The 19,943-nt window shown below is 40.1% G+C and overlaps 1 protein-coding gene across 3 annotated transcripts in view; it reads right to left on the reverse strand.

Annotated features, from left to right (window-relative positions):
* Positions 1-599: 599 nt before the first annotated feature.
* Positions 600-19,943, reverse strand: part of LOC119119583 (TOX high mobility group box family member 2-like) — an 81,350-nt gene continuing 62,006 nt past the window's right edge. For all 3 annotated transcript variants that reach the window (XM_037246007.1, XM_037246005.1, XM_037246008.1), the window contains 5 exons: positions 11,929-12,159; positions 8,831-8,911; positions 6,448-6,840; positions 5,485-5,624; positions 600-4,159 (listed from right to left, as the gene is read on the reverse strand). In XM_037246007.1, coding sequence (XP_037101902.1) covers positions 4,117-4,159; positions 5,485-5,624; positions 6,448-6,840; positions 8,831-8,911; positions 11,929-12,159 — 888 coding nt within the window. In that variant the 3' untranslated portion in view covers positions 600-4,116. The remainder of the gene's footprint in view (positions 4,160-5,484; positions 5,625-6,447; positions 6,841-8,830; positions 8,912-11,928; positions 12,160-19,943) is intronic.

The following is a 19,943-nucleotide window of genomic DNA, read 5'->3' on the forward strand; positions in this document are numbered from 1 at the left end:
TTTCCAGCATTTGTGTTTTATTGAGCATTTACAGACATTGCGGCTATATAAATATGGAGGGTACAATAGCTTTCTTGTCTTATTACTTGCATGTTTGTGCATGTCTACTGCCATCAAAAGAAGTCGTCATATCCGCCTGAGGCGGAAATGAAAGGGTTTGATGGTGGCTGATGGAAGCAGTGCTACTACAGGATGAAAGATAGGGCAAAGGACAGGCAATATTCTCTCTATATGAACAACAAGGACTATTATCAGAGTTGATAAATTATAATGTTAAAGGTTTGAAGCTTGTATGTTACTGGTAGCAGGAGCCAATAATTTAATAAAAGCAAATGAAAAGCAGCATAGAAAACTGGAATTTCGGCATTGAAGATACACCGCACTTCAAATATGAATATTAGTGAACATGGAAGGGACTGGGGGAGAAAACATTAGTGATAACAGCATTTGGACAGGTCATATCGAGCTGTGCAATTAATAGAAATGTAACTAGCATTACGATTATCACACTCCACAATTACAACATTGGCATAATCAGGAGAAAAATATTAAATGTGCAATAATATCCAATGCACTGTTACAAGGAAACCATACTTGAATTAATACATTTGCACCTATTTTTATTTTGAAACAACTATTTTATTCATTTTGTTTGGTCCAAAGGGAATTAAATTATAGTGCTTCAAAGAAATGTATCTTTTTTATAGGTCAAAATTGAGATAGACTAAGTTTCTCCGACTCCAGAGGAGTCAGTGCGTCACCAGTCATGTTCTCCACCGGACGTTATTTGGGTGAGCGTGAATGGCAACCAGTCCAGCGTGTATCTATTGTTTGGCCTCCATTTCACCAGCAGGTCGTGCCAAAGCATTCTAAACTAAATCCAGCCATTCCTTATACGCCACGCATTGGTTTACCGGCAGATGGCGATATGGGTTTTAAAGGAAACTCTTTTTTTTCACGGCACAAACACTTTCAGGCCAATTAAATGTTCGTTTCATGCTACGCACTATTTTACCAGTAGATGGCGATAGAAGAACGTGACAATTTTGCTGTCCTTGTGCAGTCATTTCACTATGTGCTGTGCGCTATATAAACATTTTTATCCTTCTCATTTTGTTTTTTGGCCATTAAAGCACATTCGACTTCATCCATAAAAAAATGAAAAGTAGTTGTAATCATGAATATCCCTTTTAAGTATATTTGCGATACTTTTTTCTAACCCGTGAAAAACTGTTGCAAATGATTTACGAGAGAAGTGAAAAAAATAATGGAATATAAAAATAATGCATTACATCTACTTATACGATTACAATTTACATTTTTGTCTTGATTTTCTCAAACATTATTTATTTATTTGCTATTTTCAAATCAACTGTAGGGGGCACTGCCTGTCCATCATCAACAGAGAGGGAGAACGAGAGTGAGCAAGCGAGAGAGATTACATTTCTATTCGATTTTTAATCCAACTGTGAAATTCAAAAGTAAAAGGCAATGTGTGTGTGAGTGTTTTATGTTTTTCTCCTCAGGTGGTTCTGTGAAAGGCTGCATTAACTACGAGTTTCATCATCTCACTTTAATCAAAAACAAAAATGACCAGTGGGCAGAGAAATGTTGTTTGGTATGATATTGATTATTTCTGATGGGTTGGAAGCAAAACTGCATCAAAAATGCTACACCATCTTACTATAGCTAACAATCCATGGGACAAAACATTCACACATCCACGCCAGTAAGAATCGACTAACAATTTCCTTCAGTCGCTTTGGTACATTTCTTGATCAGAATTGAGATTGTCAAAATAACTTGTTCAATTTTCATGTCATAGTGTCATTTGTCCACTTGAAAAATAAATATCTCATTTATCTGAACAAAATGCAAATGGTTTTACAGATATTATTGTGTACAACTGTCTTGAGTCTCTGACATTATCAATTGCTTATGTCATATTGGTTAGATAACATCTTAAACCAAACAAACATACAATTTCCCCCAGGTAGACAGCGCTATGTTCATGTTTGTACTTTTGCTTTTTATTTTTTACTTGTACTTTTTGTTTTTTACTTAGTGCTGTCATTTCCTCACTATGAGATGGTTTGTCATCAAATTGAAGGACAAACTAAAAGTATCAGTGTGAATCCTGACCACTCTTGCAATCTTCCGCATACACGAAGATGTAAGTTACAATTCAGAAAAATAGTCATCTTAAGCCACACTTTTACATCAGAACATCCAAGCAAAACTCACTGTAATATTGACAGCATGACTAAGCTACTTGACAGCCTCATCCCTAAACAGTAACACAAAGACTTACTGACATGTTCAATGACACAGATGTTTGGTTTTGAGAGATGAATTTAGTAATATGAGAAAGAAAGAAACATTTGCAAGGGATCCATGGGATCTGTGAGATTTTGTTAGTTGTACAAATTGTTTTAAGAACTGCATTTACTGCTGAGCAAATTTTGAGAATCTTTCAAGAAATGCACCATAGCAACTGAGAAAATGGTCATAGTCTAACTGTTGCTGTGTACACTAATTTTTGAAATGTATATGTTGGGATGCAAAGACACCAACAGAGTTGCCCCAAATACTTTAGACATTTTATTACAGACAAAAAAGAAAACAAAGGAATATCTGTGACATAAAATGAACCCAATGCTGGTCCAGTGGTATTGTACCAACAATTTCTGAAAATAACTTTAAAACCCGTGTTATGATATAATGATGATTACAATACTAGTAGTAATAATAATAATAATAATGCACCCGGATGAAAAAAGCTAGCATGTTACTTATTTATATTTATTATAAACCTAACACGTTTATAATATAGTGATGAAAATAATAATAATAAAAATAATAATGATACACCCTGATGAAAAAAGCCAGCATGTTACTTCTTTATTATTCATAAACCAATGTGAAACCTTCTAACTAAATGATATATAATGAGCTTTTTTGTAAAACCAATATTCATCAAAACAAAATGGGTCTCTGGGGTGACAAAGAAGTACATTTGGCAGGCTTTATACAAAAAATTGAATTATATACCCCGATGTCCGTTCCTCTTAAATCCTGCTACAGTGAAAACCAAAAAATCTTATTTAAAATTCTTCACAAAAGATAATAAAGATGAGTTGAACACAATTCTAAAACACCTAATAAAACTAGTCAAAACTTCAAAACCCCACTGTTTGTTTTCTTTAGTTAACATTTCACATTTAGCTTCTTTTTTTGTTTAATTCACCTGTACAAGTGGTGTTGGGAAAAAAGGAAGGTGGAGGAGGATCAAAAGGGTTTAAAATCTTCCACCTCTGTATTTCGGCAACATCCTGAGGTCGCGTGACGAGAGTCGACGCTACCTACGATCTTCAGGGAGATGGCGATTGGTTTTTTTTTTGGGTCTCCTCCTCCTCCTCTCTTGCTTGTAACACGTTTTTTTTAGTGTGTGTATTCCCTCACCACATAATTCAATGAAAAGAAACTCAAGACAGCAAGGGGCTGCTGCTGAAAATACACACATAAGAAGGATCTGTTTTTTGGTGGTATTTACAATCTCTGTGAGAAATAAGGAAATTAGAGAGTCCTTCATTAGGAGCAAAGATGGGTTTTGCAAACGTCTTGTGTTTGCGACCAGCTTGAAAATGTCCTGAAGTACATGCACCCCCTGTTGAGGCGACTAATTTGGAGAGCCTTACTCTTTGAGGATGCTTTGAGCATGTCAACTCCACCGATGAGGAGGCAAAGGGAGAGCATCTCTAGAAAATTCAAAACAAAATGAGATTTGTTTTGTCTTTCTCTCCAGTATGCTGGCAGAAGCTCATAGCTCACTGCCCCCGCAAAAAAAAAAAAAAAAAAGAAAAGTTCACTGATGAGAGAGAGCAAGAGAGTGAGAGAGAAAGAGAGAGACAGAGTGCGAGAGAAAAAAGTGCCTCGGGCATGTGGCTGATCTAAGTGCTTGGCGAATAGGTGAAGATGCTGGAGCAGTCTTTGGGATTTCTAAAATCCGGTAGAAGACGAAGAAGAAGAAAAAAGCAAAACGGTGTCGAAGCAGATATATTGATGATTTTAGGTTGGAAATCTCCCTGGAGTCACACGTGTGGAGGTCTTTCAACTTCAAGTGAGGTAGAGAGGCTTGTCCCGAGCTCCCATGCCACTGCTGAAGAAGAACAGATGCAATGCTCATTTCTCACTACTCATCTATGCATACATGGAGGGAACATCACTGTATGTTGTAGGAGTACAGTAAGCGTACAACATTATGACCAATGTCAGCGGTATTCACTGAACAGATTAATTATTATACTGCCATTGAGATACTGTCACAATATTTAGCCACAGCTCGCACTATGCGGCAGTAAAATTGTAAAGTATATTTGAATATATGTACAGGTATACTTATAACATTGGAATATCATATTGTGCATATTGTCACACTGTTGTGGCTGGTTGCTAAGGTTTTCCACATAGGCTTGGAACACAGTCACAAAACTCATCATTATATCCAGCCAACCTTTTTCTGTACTGCTTATATTGCTACTGATGTCAGGTAAAAACCATAAAGAGACACTCACATTTGCACTGTCACTGAATGAAAACTGGTGAACTGCTACACCATTAGTCACATGTCAAATGGCAAATTCAACAACTGTTGTATGTGACTTTTCTTTTGCATCGCAAATGAGCGAAAACATTCTCGGTTGGGGCATGCCTCTACTTTAGAGGATGTGCAAATGGTCTATCTGGTCTTTGAGCATAAACTGATGAAAGCTGTTTGGATGAGAGGCAAAACATTCCAGTTGCTATTGATTCAACGCCCTCAGAATAAAATAATCTGGATGAATGCCTTCATAAAGTGGACTTTTATGACTGACCTTTGACAGCAAGGCTGTTTCCGATTGACAAGGGATAGCTAATGGAATCGGTTGCTAGGTGAGCTTGACGATACTGCTCATCTTTCACATTTTATGAGACTCCTAACTTGAAGTGTCAAACACAAAAACCTTTGCTCAATCCATCGTTCTAGAGACAGAGGGCCCTTCAAAGCGTCAACAAGCTATTCAGAGAAGGAGAACATTCAAGCAAACAGACCGTGTGCCTCAAAGAGCAGCAAACGTGATTTGACTCAGGCATGATCCCATTTGGCATACAGCTAGAGAATAGGCTCTAAGTGGAGGAGCTAGCGACTTCCCGCTCCTCCGCATCTTGGCATAACCAAGCCGAGTTTCAGGTGTGAGACAAGACAAGAGCTCTCTTGTAGCCGCTTGAATGTCTCGCAGGCCGCGTTAATTGGATGTCAGAGATGGTAATGACGTTATACAGCTGCTGCGTGTCACTTTGGAGGAGTTGGGTTGCTTTAAACAGGAAAATCACAGTGTCTTAAGAATGGAGTTTTAAGTCTGGACGTGTGATGGCAAATCATTCGGAAAATGAATAAAATGGCTGGCAATTCTTATTTGGTGACATCTGTTGTGTGGAACCTACCTGCAGGGGTTGGGTCCACAATCCCTGTTGCAGTATTCACTATCCCAGTCTGGGTTCTGGCCATGCACTGGGTTCGGGGCCCCTGGAGACTGTGAGCCACCCACACTGTTCTGGTACTCAGCCTGAATATGGGAAAACCCCTGAGGGTCAAAAATGTCATTAGGAAAAATGAATGTGAAATCAGGCTGGACAGGAAATGTTACTGATTAAATGTGGAAGGAAAGCAAATATATTTGGGTAATAAACATACGTAGCTTGAAGTTCAGGCACCTTGAATTCTGTCACACCGGTCAAGTTTTTATTTGGTCTAATTTCAAAACAAAAGTTCTCTTATGGAGTTTGCAAGTGTTTAGCACATATGCCTTTCTGTGTGGAGTTTGCATGTTCCTTGCCAGATTTTTTTTTTCTCCAGGTGTTTGCTGTTTTTTTTCCCCCCACATTCCTAAAAATAATACCAAGCTTAAGTCAAGTCTGCTAAGATACAGCAATTCAATAAAACACAATACTCATTTAGAACGTTCTAATTTTTGATGACAGGTGACAATATAGTATGGTGCAATACGCAAATATAGCAATCTGCATATCCACTCATTGCTTGCGATCAGATGTGACTGAAATGCATGACACTGGTCAGAGCAGATCCAAATCAAAGTTTTGGTCAAAAAGTTACAAATTGGCATGCTTTAAATGGGACTGCAATGGGACATTGTGTTATAAAGGCAGGAAGTAGAAACCTACCCAAAAAAGCATTTTGACTCATTCATTACTACTAACACTATCATGACAAGGAAACACCCTGGAAAAAAATGCCCATACACTCTGCTTAGTTAATGGTCACAAACTCCACAGTGTTAAACCTTTGGAGCAACTTCAAGGCAGCACTGTTCCTCACTGAATTGCTACAGAATGAGAGTAAAAAGGATCAGACAGTAAGTTAACCTCAATATGAAAGCTCCCGCTCACCTGTTGGCTGAGAGGTGGGGAATGCAAAGGGGCCTGGAGTCCCATTTGGTGTGAGATGATTGGCTGTGACTGCTGCATGCGGATTGGCTGGTTGAGCAGGGAGCTCTGGTGCAGGGAGAGCTGGGCATGGGGATGCAAGGGAGGGCTGATTTGGAAGGGAGCAGGTGGCGAGGCACTCATGCTGGGTGGCAGCATCTGCGATTGGCTGAGAGTGGAGGCCAGGCTGTGGCGCGGCGGCCCCGCGTAGCTCTGGAGGTCCGACAGGGGGAAGGAGCCCGATGGGCCCAGGTAGGGTGACGAGGGCTGAGGACTATACAGGGGCTGCTTTGGGGGCAGCAGGTGGGAGGGCTGGCTTGTCTGCTGGGCACTTTTTGGCTCTGGATCATTATATGTCTGGAGATAAGACACCAAGATTAGTATCATATAATCACATACACACACCCCGTTAAAAAGTATATACTGAAATATTTGTGATCAACTAGCAACCAATGCAGTGTGTAACTCGCCTTTTGCCAAATACTGGAAAAGGCTCCACAGGCTTACTACTAAATATATTTAGATTGAAATATTTGACACAGTAGATAAAGTCTGCACCACCTTGTTCAAATGCTAGACTTTTGTGGGATAAAAAAACAAGACCAAGAACTTATTTTCCAACATTTATGTGAACTTTAACCAGGACAGGGGGGGTGCATTGAAATACTTTATGAAGAGCAAGTAAAAAATAAACAACTGACAATGTGGTTGCAATTGAATGCAAATCCTGTTTTACCAGCATATTATGTTCAGCGGTAACTACTTAGTACATTCAAACTGTTAAGTTGGAGTCGCACACATCCGCCACCATTTACAGTGTTATGCCCAAATGATACCAATACTATAATGCAATAGAATACAGTACAACTACATTCAGTATATAGTGTATTTCACAACAGCTGCATCAACAGTGGTCAGAAAGGACTAGAGGGCCCATCAAGTGTATCAGTCATGCCCGTTTTTAATTCATTATCAATTGAAAATCATAATGGTCCTCCTCTAATCAATACAGGATATTGCTGTATCCCTGCATCCATTTACTAGAGCACTTGGGGTCGCGAGGAGCCTCTCAGCTGACTTTGGGCCAAAGCCATGTGTACTGGTCACCAGCCACTTGCAAGGCACATACGTAGAGCTCTACAAGCATTCATATTGATGGACAATTTATAAAGTCTTCACCTAACCTAACATGCATGTTTTTGGAATGTGGGAGAAAGCCGGAGTATGTGGTGAAAAGCCACGCAAGTACAGCAAGAATATGCAAAAGCAAGAAAGTCAAGTTTTGCATCCCTAATGTCATAAGGAAGGTGAGGCTGCCATGCTAACCACTAGTTCACAGTGCTGCAGCTCCAAAATGCATCTCAACTTAATTTTCAATCGATCTTTGGCTTGACAGCTTTCACTTTGTGTGTTCCATGCCCTCATTGTACTACGGCTGATGAATGAACGGGCAGATGAAATTTGATGTTTAGCAAGAGCTGCAGTGGAGGCGGTGTAAAGACCCACACAAACTCCACCAAACAGAAACTTGGTGACTTGACCTTTCTCATTGTGGGTGCTATGAACAAGTGTAGCACCCCCAGGGTGCCCCGCTGCCGCCCTTTTATGATGAGCTGTCACACTGCTCATCTCCAACCATCAGTGTTGATTAGACAGTAATGGAGCCCATTTGTATGAATAGATCTGAGGCTGGCGTAATGATCAATAGACACCTTGACAGAGATGGGAGAAGGATACACACACATGCGCATAGGCGCACACACACACACTGACAGAAACCGAGGCAGAGAAATGAGGCTGTTTGCTTGCAGAACAAATGGAATGACAAAAGGAATCTTCCTGGCACTATGTTGTGTTGTTAATACAAGACGGCACTAAACAATGCAATCCTCAGGCTTCCTCCTTGCTCTTCTTTATTCCACCGCTGCCATGTTTCTGTAAATCATTCCCGGGGCACACAAATGCTACTCATCTGAATTAAGAAGAAGCTAAAAATAAAAGACCAAAGCTATAATTCCTGACATTGTGACTATTGACATTCTGTTGTAGGCACATAGTAGAGAGAGTAATGTGCTTTAGATCCTTAATCCATCATACTGTAGCTGTTATGGTCATATGCTTGCACTATGATTTGTTGACCCCTCCCCCAGTACTTCGTGATTACGTCTACAATACCCCCCCACCCCCAAGGAAATCAGGTATTGTTCTGAATATGGCTGGTTCTTTTTGCATCTAATGCCCAGCCCTCACCCTCTCCACCACAGAGGCCCCTCCCAGCCCATTAGCGGGGCTTTTCCATCCAATCCATCAACAGTCTAAGCCGGTGCCTGTGTGTCATAAGCGTTACCTTGGAAACCAGACTGGCTCTGTACGCCGCCAAGGCTTTCAGGTACTCCTTCTTTGCCGCCTCAGTTTTTCTCTTGTAACCCTGAGAAGAAAGGTGAAAATCAAAACACGCAGCTTCAGGTGAAAATCGGGCTTGACGCACGCACGCATACGCACACGTGCCCTTAATGTTTCTCTTTCCATCAGAGCCAATGGCACAGAACATTTTTATTTCCTCACTGCAGCACTAATACTGCCTCATCTCAATGTGTCTCCATCTATTGTAGAAATACATCATTTCCATTCCAATTCACCCCGAGAAATGAACTGGAACTTCCTTCTTTAGCTCCTTTCAGCTCCCAAATAACAGTCCTATCAGTACAGTGACATTAGACACTGACTGCAGCAGTACAGCCTGTATAGTGTCTGGGTAGGATGTACTGTAGCAGACTGAACATCCTGATATAGAGGTCGGTAAAACAACAGAAGGTATATACATAATCGATAGGGAAAATATTATTGCTATTGTTTCTGCTGTTGGCTCTTCTGCCCGAGTTGCTTTTTGAGAAGTAGAAAGGGATTTAGTATTCATTTAGCATTTAGTCATCAATTAGTATGACCTAAACTGCCTTTCACATCATATAAATCAGTTGAAATGAATGAAATAAGTGAACATTCTCAATACCTGGGATTATGTATAATGTTGAATTCCATTACAATTACTTATACTCTATATACTGTACATGCGCACACAAACACATGTACAGGCAGAGGGAGAAGAGTAATTTCTGACATATTTGATCCATGCTAATTCTATTAAAATTACACATAAAGTTACCAATGTATGTACCTATAAAAATTTAAGCATTGTAAAGTCTGTGGTAGTATTACAGTAGTTTATGTTTTTGTGAAAATATTGATAGTAGATAAAAGAGATTAAAGGGTAGGATTTAATGAGTATCACGTAAAACTCAATACTTTGGATAAACAAAGTGAGGGCAGATTTCCATCTTTTTAAAACATATCTATTTGATGCGTTTCAACTGCTCATGTTCAAAGTAAGAAAAAGATGAATAAAAACACTTGAATAAAAGTAAGACAGTGCTACTCAGTAAACATTATTAGAATAACACACTTTTTAAAAGCAAAGCTTGATCATGACATGAAACTAAAGAAGGCAACAATTCTGCTTTGGATTTGAATGGCCTCATGAAAACATGATGACCTCCTATTTACTGCAGCAAACCAGGCTGGCTGCTTGTCATGAGGATGGGGATTGTCAAAATGCCCTTCAGCTGCTCAAAGGACTAGGTGGATTGATTTTATATTCCTGGAAGGATCAAAAGCATAAAGAGAATGGAACACAAGCTACGGTAGCAAAAAAAAAAAAAAAACTCATTTGTAGAGGTTTTCTTTTCAATGCAACATTAGCTACAATAACAAACAAAAACCCCCACATTTGTCGACCTTTTTTTTCTTCAATTCTCCAATTTAGTCACATTTGGCCGTGTCACTCGGAGTATGATGGGTCTTACACTGTACATAAACATTGCAAAGTAACTCAACTCTTCAAGTGTATAACACATTCCCCAAAATACGCAAATCGGCCTGTAAAATGTTCAGCTTCATTAACTTGGACTGTTTTATTGCTGCTGTCGCCCTTCTCCTTCCTCTTTCAGTAGGTAGAATTAAATTTAGAGAGAAAATCGTTTTAACGAGAGTCAGGGGATAAACGGCTGGATTATCTTTCGAAAGAGGAAAAACTTGCTCATGAAGGTGAGTGTTATCCCACAGCAATGTTCTGGTAATTACACAGTGGAAGATGCCTGCTGAACGTCTCACATACTATCCACCGGAGAATTTGGGATGTCATAATGAAAAAATATATAATCTCCTATGTTACTAGAAAAAAAGCCTCCTTTTCTTAATGGTTAATATTAGACTCAACGATGATCTAATCATGAACTCATGATCTCAGCTGTTTCCAAGAGCATATTGTGTTTTCAGCTCATCTTAACCGCCAGTTTTTAGTGTGCATGTCGTAGAGCGTATGGCTTGTACATGGAGCTCATACAGGCACGGTGACACTCACATTGAGAGAAAATAGCCAATTTCTAAATGCATTCTCAGGAGATTGTTTTCCTTTTTTTTAACTCACATTTACAAAGCGAGAGAGAGAGAGGGAATACAAATATGTTTCCAGAGTGACATAGTCACATAGTGGCCTTTTATAATTATTGCTAGAGTAATGAATGTAGTTTATTGTTATGTTCCCCACATTGTAGTGACTAAACAGACCATTTCCCATGTTGCAGCAAGATTATCATTCCAATTTTGGTGATTGACCTCTCATAGAACTGATCATGACTTTGGACATACTTTTCCAGAAAGCTTTTGTTGAAAATTCAAAATGTGACACTTTGGAGGTTCTGCTACTGATTTTTGGTTTATGTTTAGCATTTTAATGTACAGCCCCCTTCAAAAGAATGAGAACAGAAAGGTTCAATCTCTTTTTTTGTTGTTGTGTGCTGAAGACATTTGGGTTTCAGAGCAAAAGATGAATAGGAGACAAACACTCAGAATTACAGCTTCTATTTCATAGTATTTACATCTAGATGTGTTAAACAACTCAGTGGAAGGTCTTTGACCGGCCTAGTTAATCACCAGACCTTAACATAAGTCTGAAGAGCAGACTGAAGGTGAAAAGCAAACAAGAACCCAAGGAGGACTGGAAAATGCATTTCAAATAAAGAATGCAACATTCTGATGAAGTCAATGTTTCACAAGTGTAATTGAAAATAAGGGTTATGCCTCCAAATATTAAATGTTCTTGACTTGAAGTTTATTTTACAATGTCTGTTCCAATACATTTGCTCACTTGAAAAGTGGGTGGCTTCAAACAAAAGGTGCTCTGCCCTGAGTACATGTACATGTACAAATACCATAAAATAAAAGTTGGACTTTTGAACTTTTGTCTCATATTCATCTTCTGATATGAAACTGAAAAAACTCAAAATTGAATATTAAAAGAGTATTTTAAAAAATGATTTACTTGATAAATAAGTGTTCCAACTGCGTTATTAACATACACTCCCACAGATACTATATTGTCATTTGTACCTGCTTCTGTTCTTCTCCTAGGCTGTCCCACATGGAGGCCACAATCTTGGAGACGTCTCCAAAGGTGGCGTTGGGGTTCTGACCCTTAATGGCTGCCTGGGTATCTCGAAAGAAGAGCGCGTAGGCCGACACTGGTTTCTGCGGCTCGTTGGGATCTTTCTTCTTCTTCTTCTTTTGCGGTTTGGGTTTGGGCTTCATCATTTCTGCCGAGGACCGCTTGTCGTTGCTTATCTGCAACGGTACAAGGGGTAGGAAAACAGCTTGTAAATCATTTGATAAAAATAACTGTTTACACCAGAGGTAGGAAGATGAGATGAGTTGGACTCCAAAATGTGCATAGAAATCCATTGCATTGACTAGGCGAAGATGTAAGGATGATTGTTGTGTTCAAAATGTGATCTGCAACACAACTCTCAACAAACAGCAGAGCGAGGGTAAAAAAACAGATGCGTTCTGTGAAGTGCGGCCAGAGTATTTTCTAAGAGGGAACACATTGATTTACAAACTAACGGGACATCAGTGAGACTGCTTAGCCTCTGGCGTGTTGAAGAGAAAAATGGACCCAAAACAGAAATAACTTATAATCTACGATACATAAGACTAGTAATATATTCTTTCTCGTACCTTCACTTTGGGAGAAAAGACAGTGGGTGGAAAAAAAGTGAAATCTCTACATTTAAAGGCTCTAATCACATGATCAGACAGTTTGTCTACAATAACACAGAACAATTTCGCTCCGCTTTCAGGAGGCGTAAACTGCTCACATCCGCATGATGTGCAACATCCAACACACATGAATGCACTTTCATTTTCCGTGAGGGGGTTTAGATGGGGAGTCAAATTCAGGTCACCTGATCCTGGTTGTGATTCTGTATGAAAATTGCCTTCTTGGATGTAGAGAGAACACATCAAACACAGGAGATGGAGAGGGAGGAGGGAGGGGGGACAGAGAGAGAGCGAGCGAGAGGGAGTGCTTGTGAAGGGGGGGGTGCAAGGGTGTGGGCGGCGAGCAAGCACGAAGACATTGCGAGGCAGGATGGTTAGGAAGTAGTGATAGGTTGATGCTGCCATTTGTATCAGTGCGAGATCAGTTAACCTAAAAAGAATCTTTTCATCCATTAACGTAACAGCAAATGTAATGGCACACTGCCCATTATGATAATCAAGCCAGTCTTCTGTGTGTTTTCTCTGTCATCTGAATCTCATTTGAGATCTCGCAGGAAGAACAAAGCAGAAAACTGGTAGGTGTCAAGCAGCAACTTGAGGAAATAAATTGAAATGATGCTATATTTGCAAGACATTATTTTTACTTGCATTTACAGTCCCACAACAGTTTGCACGGCATCATTCCAGACTTTCTGTTGACGTCGGCTTCATTTTCTTCTTCTAAAATGTACCTTTTGCTTTGTTATAATTACATCTGACCTCGGACAGCAGTGTTTTGTTCGCCGTGTATATTTGTTTTGTAACTGTTATCGGTGCTTTTGGATTCTACAGTTACCTCCCTAAATCAAATGTACACTTGCAGCAGATTTACGCAGCCGCAGCAGCCGTGTTTGTCCTTTCACTGTCAAAGTAAAGGCAGGAAATGAATGCTTTTGAAAGTCTCATTGTTTCAGCAGAAAACTCATAGCCAAACAAAAAGCTGCACACAGCATGAAATTAACTAACCCAAATTCAAGGTCCAGAAGGACAATTGGTGGGAAAAGAAGACGAAAAAAAATATTGAAATGAAATAAATAGATGTGTCCATTTAGTGCTTGTCTATTTCACAGCCTACAGGTAAAATTCGTTTCTTGTGCGCAAGCATGCCACGTTTCATTAAAACATAATCAGCCCTCACTTCCAGGCAATGAGGCAGAAGACAGGCATTAGATATGACATCTGTTCCATCCAAGCCTTTGAAGTGAAAAGAGACTAAAATGAAGGTAGGCAAAATGGAACGAGCAAAATGGTGGTGGTGGGGTGGGGCGGGGCGGGGATGAATACAGCTCCAATAGTTCTAGGAAAATTGGAGAGCATGACGACAACAGCACGCAACAACATGCAATTAACGAGACGATGGAACAATGGACGCATGCTTTCATTTCCTCTCTTGGTTCGTCTCTTTTATTGTACAACTGGTGATGAAATTATTGTACATTGAAAATGAAAGAACAAATAAAGCACTCACAAAACAACGCTTCTAAAGAAACCCACTGGACTCACTTCTGGGAAAAAAAAAAAGACAAATATACAGTTGCCTATCTGCCTTGCTGATTGAATCTTCTGTTTGCTTGAATCACAAGCGTGTTCCTCTTCTTATTTACAGGCTAAAGCAATCTGTAACGCCACTGTAGTCTTTTAACAGGCAATGAGCCCTACTTGATAGCTTAAACGTTTGAGGCTTAAATCTAAAGAAATAAAACCAGAGCAGACGGGTGGAGATTGCTATGACTGTAAAACATTCATAAGGACTTGTTTTTCGTGACTGCTGAACATATAAAGGGTTTGCAAATATGTTACTGTATGCGGTTGTTGACACACATGCATTCCTGCTTACACATTTATCATTTTGCGTCATGCTGCATTATTTCACTCTGTCTAAAATTATTCATTTATGATGATTAGACCGTGTGTACATAATCTTGTAGTCTCCGAGTGCATTTAAACTGCATTCTAGAGATGATTCTTATTCCATTGTTGCAGCTAGTCATTCAGATATAATCAACTATTTAAAACCAGAATAAACAGAATATATTTGTGAAGTAATACCATCCAAACCTTTATAAAATACAACTTTCCCTATGACGACCAGTAGGAGTCACTGTTGTAGTGATGTCCTGTTGAGTGGAAAGTCATAGATTAGTCCGGGGAATGTAACTCCTCAATTCCGTGAGGGGGGAGAAGGCCAGATTGTTTAATTAATATTACAACTGTAACTGTGATGATGATCACGTCAGTGTTGATGGGGAAGAAGGAGCGTGCGCACGCCAGTTTTAGAGCTCGTTGCCATTTCCATTTGAACCTTACTATACCTCGCAAGACCGTTCACATGCTTTCAATCTAAGTAAATGTCATTCAACATCAGAGCAGGCTATCATTTAAATTCATTATCTGTGAGATCTATAACAGCCTGACAGACATTGTCAGACATTTTCTTGCAGTAAACTAGAGGACAAATTGTAGGTTGACAGATTAGATTGACGCTCATAAATAAAAGTATGTTTTCGCTTATTGTAGGTTGGTGCTGTGTAAGAGACCACACCGTGCTCCGTAAGGACCAGTCAGTCTAAATATATATTGCACTCCACTTTCTAGTTTACCATCAAAAGAGTGAACCATGGTGTCAGCCTCGGCTTGCTCATCCCATCAGCGTTTCTGCTGTCTGAGGGGAAGCGAGAGACGGAAAGGGGGAGGGGGTAGAAGCTCCGGAGGAGGGTGGGGGTCGCTGTAATTCTGAATGGAGAGCACTGCATCGGCAAGACAAGATTAGAATTGACAGCCTGATAACTGCGTCACTATGAAAACAGCAGCGAGAAGGAGAAGGAGATGAAATACGTAGAAAAAGGAGAGGCTCATGGAAGGACTAACTAAGACATGCAAGCTGACAGTTTAAAAGACGTGAAAATAAGGCAATCAAAGCAGGTAACAGTGTGGGAGCCTAGTTATGAGTGCGTTTGCTCAGTCACAGTCTTAATGTTCAATATGCATCATCGTCATCATCATCATTGGATACACAGAGTAGCTGAGTGGAGATAGCTGCGATTTGTATTGTCTTGACAAAAACAAACCTCTCTTTACATGATGGCCATTTGTAGCAAAGCACGTCGCAGACACTAAACAGCCACAGAGTTTACATTGTGCAAAATAATGATGAAAACATAATAAGGATGAAAACGACAATGGCCACAAGGAAACAAATCAGTTAAGAACTATATACTATGCCTTAAAACGTTCAAAATGAGATCATACTTAGACCCCTGTCACTGAACTGCTTCCATTACTTTCATGAAAACAAACATGACACATTCTTGAAATAAAGAGCACACATTCCAAACAAAATTATAGCCGCCTGAGTGAATTCCATGTTTGCTGTACAGCACAGTGCAAGGCGCAGTTACTGCCACTTTTTATTTGACGCTTTGAAATCTGAGCACAACACAGTGGCCACAAAAATTCCCACAGCGGAAGGAAAAAAGACGTGTTCATGGCATGTCAGCGGCTCGCAGTGCTTAGCTGCAAAGACTACAGACTCATAACAACTGTCAGCGATGACAAGAAATGATGATTCATGTCATTGTGTTTAATTCACTGCTTGTATAATCATTGCGCTATCTATCGGGATTGCATTCTCACGCTCAGCAGTGACAACACGGGGGACAGACACAATGACAGCAAAAGATCACATTTAATTGTCTTCGTTTGCAAAGATTCCCTTGTGTCATTTGATTTCCAGATGTCAACAGCTGCCAGTCTCACTCGGAGAAGTGGGATCGCAGGCAAGGTGTGAAGAGCGAAAACACTGCTTGAAATGTTTATGAGGGCCATGGTACTAAGCTGTGGCACAGCGAGCTAGTAAGCGTCCCAAAAGGCATGAATGTGTCTCGCCAGCAAAACAAGACGTGGTGGCTGCAGTTGCAAAACTGTTGTTTGGAAATAGAAGGAGCTAACTGTCGGTATATCATAAGCAGGATTGTAATACCAAATAACACCTACATCTCGGATGGCATGGAGGATAGCATAAGCTGCTGACAAACTACAACTCCATGTTGTGATATTTATTGTGAGTATTATTAAGATCAAGTTCCCATTTTTAAGATATGGATAAAGGGACATCATGGAAATGAAAGTGTGGTACACTTGCAAGCATTTCCTCAACACTCCGAGCATGGAGCGCTGCAGTGCTCCGTCGGTGCAGCTGTTGTATGCACTCGAAGCCTTAGTGGGTTTATAAATAGATATATGGCCATGGTTAAGGCAGCAGTGGCAACAGCAGCACTGAGAATAATGCAATTTCAAAATGCCATATGTAATTTGTTGACCATTTTCACCACAAAATGTACCCAGAAGGGAAAAAGTGGGTTTCCTAAAAAGCTGCGCGGTGCAACAAAAATATCGGATGCATATTGAGAAACAAATATTATGTTGGCAGCATGTATGTGTAAATATGATGAAGATTAAACAACTACAGTTTTCAGATTCAGGTTGGAAGAAAACCAAATTTACACATTTGATCAAATGGGTAAGAAACTACGTGGGTTGTAGTTAGCTTTGATTGCATGCATGTAGCGGTTTTGTAGATATTCATTTTGTTTTGATGAACATCTGCAAGCAATATGCAGCACTATCAAGATTGGTCTTATATAACGTGGCTGACGTGTAAACAAAGCTGTTTGATGCTTAAACCTTTGGGCCGTAATTGGAATACAAAGTACTCGTTTTTAAAACCCCACAACATGTGATCTTCTACTTAAATGTCTGCCCACACGATTTTCAGATTGTACAAAATCTATCAATCACTCCACATAGGTGACTTTTGGTGGTTTGGGACATATCTTGAAAATATACCATGCGTTTTTCATCTGGAAGCTATTACAGGGCCATGTCAGAGCAGCCATCTGTAAGCAATGAGCAGGACTGCATGTCAAAGCCACCTCACAGATCTCTGAGCTAAAAGAAGCAGGCAATCATTCCGAGAGCTGCACTCATCAAATAAAAATACAGCCCGGCTCAAACAATCATCAACCGGAAGTGCACATTCATGGTTGTGGTTTTAAAAACAAATACATAAATAAAAACATTAGAGGACAACCTTTACGATACAATATTCCCTCAGACTGGCAGGTTGCGCCAGTGAGCCCGCGGCTGATATTACCTTTGCAGATATTTTAATTTCAACTTCAAACCAGAACCAAAGCAGAAGTCGGTGTGCATGATTTAACAGAGGGCAGAAAAGCACTGACAGCTCTGAGGACCTCCTTCTCAGCATCGGACTGACTTAATCAGCCTAAATTGCAAAGTCGAGACCCTCGTATTTGGTAATGTCTTCAAAACAGTGGCAAGTGAGAGCTAATTAGATTAACGGTAGTTTAACGAGCTGTTGGAGAGGTCCATGCAGATTGGATTTTAATAAATAGCGGCAAACAGCATCTGCTGTGCACTTCCTGGCTCTGCTGGCATTCTAATTGGCCCCAGTGGGTTGCTGTAGCTCAGCCCTGCAGTGTGCGATTTAGAAGGGGAAAAGGCAAAAAGATGATGTTCCATCCAGGTAGAAATCAGGATCTTTTTTCCTCAGGTAAGGTTAGCACGTATGTAAAAAAAAAAAAAAAAGACTTTGTCTAAGCGCTCAAGTTTGAGTATCGGAGAGATCAAATGCAATAACCTCATCCTGTTATTTGTTTTCAAGCTAAAATGTCCCCGTGATAAGGTCTTTGTAGAAGCAAAAAGCTACGACAGGGGGGGAAAAAAAACTCAATTAATCAAACATGAATGAACGACCATAGCAGGGTTATTTCCATAGCAACAGCCCGAGGGGACGAGTTGAACCCTTTAATGCGAGCTGGTGATGTCTCTTTGTAAACATCTGCACAGCGGGGGGAAGAAAGCCAATGAGGGAGCCTGGCAACAGAGGCATCACAGGGCAGCAACCTCTTGGTCGCGATCGAAGTTTCCATTATCTAGTGCTGAAAGGACTGAAAAACGCTTTGCGTATTGTATGAGGTAGACTTTGAAATCATTCCATGCTACAAGAGCTGATAAAACAATATGTAAATGATTAGTAAAGAAATTGATTTCCCCTGCTTTGTGAAAGTAGCATCAAAGCTGCACAAACACATTTTGATACGATTCCTCCACCGCATTGAGCAGTGACGTACAGACGTCATCTCTCTTTATGCTCCCGTTTTTTGGAGCTGGCGATTAGAGAGGCTCTTCCAGCATCCAGCTGTGAGCAACAGTGAGCATAATGTAAAATGTAAAAACGTTCATATCATAAAGGGATTCTAAGAAACTGATCCGAGCACACTTTTTTTCTTCTTGGCTGGACTGTCAAAGCGCTCACAACTTTGCACATTTCGAATGCAGCCACTCACTTACATTCTTACTGCTAGATCATATCAGTAGCTTCTCATTCAAGTCGAAACCCTTTTTTTTTCTGCTCACAGCACCAAACACTGTGAACTAACCGCAGCACGAACACAAAATGAAAGATGGCTGGGTCCACCAATAGTTTTAAAGCCTTGCCCGTACAACGTCAATGAGGCCATTATTGTAGCAAAACCATTTGCAAATGCGTAACCATAGTCCCAAATACGTGACAAGAGCCACAAATACGTAACCAGATTCACAAATATATGCAAAACAATTTGCAAATGCAAATAATGGTGCCTTAAACATCAAATTGATTTTCAAGCCCCCCTGAAAATGAGGCCAGATAATTATTACATACTGTAACTTTAAATGTTCTCCTGTTCTCGTGTGCATTTCTCCTTTCTCCTTGACTATAATGTATACCTTCAATTGGCCTCCAAAGTCTTCAGACAGTGGCTTCCTGGTGGGAGTAGAATAAGATCAGGGGGCCGGTAAAGCTGAAATTAACTCACGGGGCCTACCATTATGTTCTGACTGACAAGCTGTGATCTATAAAATGGAGATCTAGTTTTACAACAAGCTCCAAAATCCTCTGTTGTGTCTTTTGGTATTGTGGAGATGTAAAAACATTCAGTATGTTGCCGTTTTCCCTGTCATTATTCTACCACTTGGAGGCAAAGGCTTGGTTGTTTTTTGTCTCTTTTTAAACGCAGAGCGCAATTGTTGTTTCTGTCTGTTGGCTGCCAGACCTTATTAGAGGCCTTTATTGGTTGCTATGCAGGTATAAGAGTCATTTTTGGGTGTTTTAGTTATCAAATAGTTCAGCCGATGTATGGTGAGGATTTTAAAGAAATACAACCTGCCGCACAAGGCTGAGACCTGGTTACGATCTAAAACTACAAACTGGAGTAGCAGAAAAGTATTTCAATCAGTCACAATGTGCC

This window comes from Syngnathus acus, chromosome 2 (genome assembly GCF_901709675.1).
Source record: "Syngnathus acus chromosome 2, fSynAcu1.2, whole genome shotgun sequence".
NCBI classification, from domain to species: domain Eukaryota; kingdom Metazoa; phylum Chordata; class Actinopteri; order Syngnathiformes; family Syngnathidae; genus Syngnathus; species Syngnathus acus.